The sequence below is a fragment of the Nanorana parkeri genome, unplaced genomic scaffold (genome assembly GCF_000935625.1).
Source record: "Nanorana parkeri isolate BGI_ZX_2015 unplaced genomic scaffold, ASM93562v1 scaffold1091, whole genome shotgun sequence".
NCBI classification, from domain to species: domain Eukaryota; kingdom Metazoa; phylum Chordata; class Amphibia; order Anura; family Dicroglossidae; genus Nanorana; species Nanorana parkeri.
In genome coordinates, this window is record NW_017307359.1 from 549,785 (window position 1) to 555,551 (window position 5,767).

At 52.0% G+C, this 5,767-nt stretch overlaps 1 protein-coding gene across 1 annotated transcript in view; it reads right to left on the minus strand.

Annotated features, from left to right (window-relative positions):
• Positions 1-414: 414 nt before the first annotated feature.
• UBIAD1 (UbiA prenyltransferase domain containing 1) overlaps positions 415-5,767 on the minus strand; it is a 6,529-nt gene continuing 1,176 nt past the window's right edge. The window contains exons 2-3 of the mRNA XM_018567775.1: positions 4,397-4,725; positions 415-902 (exon numbers count right to left, since the gene is read on the minus strand). Coding sequence (XP_018423277.1) covers positions 415-902; positions 4,397-4,725 — 817 coding nt within the window. The remainder of the gene's footprint in view (positions 903-4,396; positions 4,726-5,767) is intronic.

Sequence of the window (5,767 nt, forward strand, 5' to 3'; positions counted from 1 at the left end):
GCCGGGTGCAGCTTCCTGTTATGGTAAACGGCACAATGGCTGCCCAGGGAGAGAAAACACTTCAGAAGATCCGCCTGAAATCCTTTTTTTTTTGGGTGGAGTTCTCTCCTAACAGGGGGTCTGGCTCTTGTTAAGACACTAAAGCGGGGGTAGCAAACCTCCGGCCCTCCAGCTGTGGGTGAAACTACACCTCCCATGATGCATCTCTCTCTCCGGGAGTCATGCCTGTGGCTGTGAGAATCTTGCAATGCCTCATGGGATTTGTAGTTCCACCACAGCTGGAGGGCCGGAGGCTTGCTACCCCTGCACTAAAGGATCCGCCGAATGGCCCCCCCGACACACAACTTAGTGCAACTTTGTGAATGAGGAGGTACTACAGTTTTTGTGCTAAGCGAGTAGGCCGCCACGTCTCCGCTAGAGTTTGGGAAGCGAGCCCGGGGGTGCCAGCAAAATCCCGAACACGTAGAAAAGTCCTACGAACAGGTTGAGCTTGGCCGTCTTCTGGGGGACCCCGGTGAAGTTCCGGCTCCTGAACTGGCGCTCCAGGGAAAAGGCCAGCGGGATGGTGAGCAGCGGCAGGGCCATGCTGATGGTGTAACGGGTGGCCAGGATGCAGAAGATGACGTACGGGAAGAAGACCAGCAGGTTGTACAGCATATAGGAAAGCGTCGGGCCGATGAGGATGGCCATGGTGACGATGCCAGCCTGCCTGTCCGACTCCATGTCCCGGGTGTTGTTGCTGTGGAGGATGGCCTCCGTGCTCAGTGCCATGGGCACGGCGTACAACAAGGGGGTGACGGAGAGATAGCCGACCTGGACCGCGTGGGCGAACATGACCGCCAAGGGCCCGAAGGTGATGAGGATCACCAAGTCTCCGAGGGCCACGTACTTGAAGCCGATTCCTGCAAGACAGAAACGAAGGCAAATCTGTAAAAAAAACAGGCAAAGTGGGGCTGCCGAAAAACTGGCAATGCCACGGATTGTAAGAGCAGTGGTGGTCAACCTACAAGGTATAGGGGGGCTCAAATGCAGCCCATGAGGTCCCCAAAGGGCTCCATATAAAAGGTCCCCAAAGGGCTCCATATAAAGGTCTCCAAAGGGCTTCATATAATGGTCTCCAAACACATAATATTCAGTAAAAGTTACCCTCTATAAGACAGCCAGTGATGGCGGAACCCTAGGGATTCTCAAGAGGTTGCTTGGGGTTCCTTAAGCTGTGGCTGGTTGACCTCCTAGTTGATGGTCCCTGCATAGCTCTGGGGCCAGAGTCACCTGGCTTTTCTCAACGAGGGATCTGTGGAACCCAAGGGTTCCTGCATAGGTTCCTTGAGACATGGATTGTTGACCTCTCATTTGATGGCAACTGCATAGTCCCGGGGACAAAGCCACTTGGCCTTTCCCAACCAGGGATCGATGGAGTCCTAGGATCCCTACAGAGGTTGATAGAGGTTTCGTAAGCTGTGGCTGATTGACCTGCCATTTGATGGCGCCTGCATAATCGTGGGGGCAAAGCCAGTTGGCCTTTCTCAACGAGGGATCTGTGGAACCCTCCAGAAGTTGCTAGGGGTTCCTTAAGCTGTGGCTGGTTGCCTCCCATTTGATGATGCATGGATAGCTCGGGGGCCAAAGCCACTTGGCCTTCTCAAGCAGGGATCCGAGGAACACAAGGGTTCCTGTAAGAGGGTCCTTGAGGTTTATTGACATGTGGCTGGTTGACCTCCCATTTGATGGTGACTGCATGGTTATGGGGCCAAAGACACTTGGCCTTTCTCAACCAGTCATCTGTGGAACCCTAGCATCCCTCCAGAGGTCACTACAGATTTCTGAGGCTGTGGCTGACTGACATCCCATTTGATGGTGCCTGCACAGTCCCAGGGGCAAAGCCATAAGGCCTTTCTCAACCAAAGATCTGTGGAACCCTTGGATTCCTCCAGGAGGTTGCTAGGGGTTCCTTAAGCTGTGGGTGGTTGACCTTCTATTTGATGGTGACTGCATGGTTCTAGGGCCAAAGCCACTTGGCCTTTCCCAAGCAGGCATCCGTGGAGTCCTAGGATCCCTACTGATCCTACATAGGTTGATAGGGGTTTCCTAAGCTGTGGCTGTTTTGGCCTGCCATTTGATAGTGATTGCATAATTCTGGGGGCAAAGCCAGGGATCTGTGGTACCTTATGGCTCCTCCAGAGGTTCCTAGGGGTTCCTTAAGCTGTGGCTGGTTGACCTCCTAATTTGATGGCGTCTGCATAGTTCTGGGGCCAACGCTTCTTGGACATGTCAGAAGGGATGGTCAGAGCCTGGGGGTGTGCTCAGAAGCCTCAGACAGACGACATGTTCCGTACAGACCAATGCTCTGTACTCTCACTACTGCTGGGGTCTGAAGTACCAAAGGGCCACAAATTCCGGCACCTCGGTTTTACAACAAAGGGGGTGACCTTCGGCAACCGGTTACTCATAAGGTGCAACCAAGTCCACCACCGCTGAGGACATGGGGAGAAAGATTCCTCCTCGGTTAAAGGTCAACTCCACCCAAAACAGCTGCCATAGGAAACTAGAGATCTGATGACAACTCAAAGACAACGGCCATATTATCTTCAGATCCATATGTGGTCACCTACTGAACTTCTCTGCCCTGCACAGATTTGGATTTCAAGGGGTGGTGTTCCACCCCTTATTGCGTCCTTCTCCTGACCACCCCTAGACATGAATGGCAATCTATTAATCCAGAGCTCGGAAGGGGAAAGGGGTGCAGGCAATGCTGAGAGGAGTCACAAGACCTGAACCCATCTCTCCTTTCTCCTGTGGGGTGGTCTCTGCAGTTACAATGTATCTCTATAAAGCAGAGAGAATGCTTCCCTCCAACAGCACACTGCTAGTCTGTACTAAGATTGTCACATGACACGGCTGGGGAGACGTCACTTCCTGTCCTGGGGATACAACAGGAAGTGAGAGGGAAAGTAAATCCTCTCACTGAAACCCCTTTGGGACAGAGAATGCTTCCCTCCAACATCACACTGTTAGTCTTAGTCTGTACTAAAATCACGACATGACACAGCTGGTGAGACTTCCCTTCCTGTCCTGGGGATACGACAGGAAGTGAGAAGAAGGGTTCCTGTCCTGGGGATACGACAGGAAGTGAGAAGAAGGGTTCCTGTCCTGGGGATACGACAGGAAGTGAGAAGAAGGGTTCCTGTCCTGGGGATACGACAGGAAGTGAGAAGAAGGGTTCCTGTCCTGGGGATACGACAGGAAGTGAGAAGAAGGGTTCCTGTCCTGGGGATACGACAGGAAGTGAGAAGAAGGGTTCCTGTCCTGGGGATACGACAGGAAGTGAGAAGAAGGGTTCCTGTCCTGGGGATACAACAGGAAGTGAGAAGAAGGGTTCCTGTCCTGGGAATATAACAGGAAGTGAGAAGAAGGGTTCCTGTCCTGGGGATACAACAGGAAGTGAGAAAGGAAGGTAAACCCTGTCACTGAAACAGGTGCACCCCATTGGGACAGAGCAGGCTTCCCTCCAACAGAGCACTGCTAGTCTTAGTCTGTACTAAGATCATCACATGACACAGCTGGGGAGACTTCACTTCCTGTCCTGGAAACACAACAGGAAGCGAGAGGAAATCTTAGCGAGAGGAAATCTTTCAAAAATGAGGAGAAATCCTCTCACCAGATCAGGTGCCCCCATTAGGAGATTGTTCCTCTTTTGCTGCTCTGGTGACAACTGTAATGTTTTGGGGTTTCCCCATTTCCTGGCCAGTGGTCACCAGGACAAAAAGGAGGAAGGATTTCCCTCACTGGGGACACAGACCTGACAGAGGGTCTGACCCCTCACCAATCTATCCAATACTCAAGAGGTTTTGGCTTTAGATGCCCTTTAAGTCTAACTGTAGACAAAACATTTGACTTTGAAGTGGAGAGTTTAGATCAGGGGTGGGGAACCTCCGGCCCTCCAGCTGTGGGTGAAACTACAAATCCCATGATGCATCTCTCCGGGAGTCATGTCTGTGGCTGTGAGAATCTTCCAATGCCTCATGGGATTTGTAGTTCCACCACAGCTGGAGGGCCGGAGTTTGGCTACCCCTGGCTTAGAGAAAGGTCAGTTTTCCTGTGTCCCATTTGAGATGTTTCCTCACTTCCTATCAGGACAGGAAGTGATGAAAAGTCTCTCCAAAGGGGGACACAGACAAAAGCACTTATAGAGTGGGGAAGGGTTGGGACATGGGACTGATGCTTTACTGCTCTCTGTTCCTTCCCGTCCTAGCGACAACCACTTCCCCCATTTCACGGATGGGTCTCAGAGGAACAGGAAGTGAGGGAAAAATCTCTCCACTGGGGGTCACAAACAGAAATAAGAACCACCCAGAAATGTCCCCCTCTTCCCCCTTCCATCAGCGAGTCTACGAACCTCCGGTGTAGAGGAACGAGCTGGACAGGCCCCCGAAATAGATGAGCGCCATGTGCTCCAACTTCAGCTTGGACAGGAAGTAGAGACACGCGGCGCACACGCACCCCAGCGTGTACAGCACCACGCCGAACCGCACCACGTCCTGTGGCTCCAGGATGCGGTCCACCAAAGTCCGGTCGTCGCTCTTCTTGTGGTCGATGCCTTTGGAGAAGTCGTAGTAAGTGTTGACCAGATTCCCGGCACCGTGGACGGCCAGCACCGCCACGGCGCAGGCCAGGAGCAAATCCGGGACGCGGCTTCGGAATCTGAGGCGTGTGGAAGAACTCCGACTGCAAAACAAACAGGAAGTTCAGTGACAGGAAAGAGATACATTGTATCCATCTGTAGAGGTGCACAGAATGAGGTATATTGGGGGAGGTTAGATCCCTGTCAGGTCTTTACTTTATCCGAGGCCCCGTTAGAAAGATTTCCCCTTACTTCCTGTTCTGGTGACACCATTTCACTGAACGGGAAGTGAGGGAAACGCTCCAAAAGCTCCCCAGTACGGATTTCCCCTCACGTCTCGTTCTGGTGGCACAGTTTTACCAGACAGGAAGTGAGGGGAACACTCCAAAAGTCTCGCAGACAGAAGTATAAACCCAATTTAAGATGAGAAGGGAAATGTTAGGAGCTCTGTCAGCTTTGTATTGCTCCGTTGCAGACTTCCCCTCACTTCCTGTTCTGGTGACACCATTTTACTCAAGTGAGGGGGAACTCTGCAAAAGCTTCCTTTTGAGGATTTCCCCTCACATCCTGTTCTGGTGGCACGGTTTTACCAGACAGGAAGTGAGGGGAACACTCCAACAGCCTCGCAGACAGAAGTATAAACCCAATTTAAGATGAGAAGGGAAATGTTAGGAGTTCTGTCAGCTTTGTATTGCTCCGTTGCAGATTTCCCCTTACTTCCTGTTCTGGTGACACCATTTCACTGAACAGGAAGCGAGGGAATCTCTCCAAAAGCTCCCTGTTGCGGATTCCCCCTCATGTCCTGTTCTGGTGACACCATTTCACTGAACAGGAAGCAAGGCAATCTCTACAAAAGCTCCCTGTTGCGGATTCCCCCTCACGTCCTGTTCTGGTGACACCATTTCACTGAACAGGAAGTGGGGGGGGGGAACTCTCTAAAAGCCTCGAAGACGGACACTTTTTTAAGATTAGAAGGGAAGTTATAGGACCCCTGTCAGCTTTTTATTGCTCCATTGCAGATTTCCTCTCACTTCCTGTTCTGGTGGCCCCTTTTAACAGACAGGAAGTGAGGGAAACGGTCCAACAACCTCACAGACAGAAGTATAAACCTACTTTTTTTTTTGGGGGGGGGGGGGGGGGGGGGGT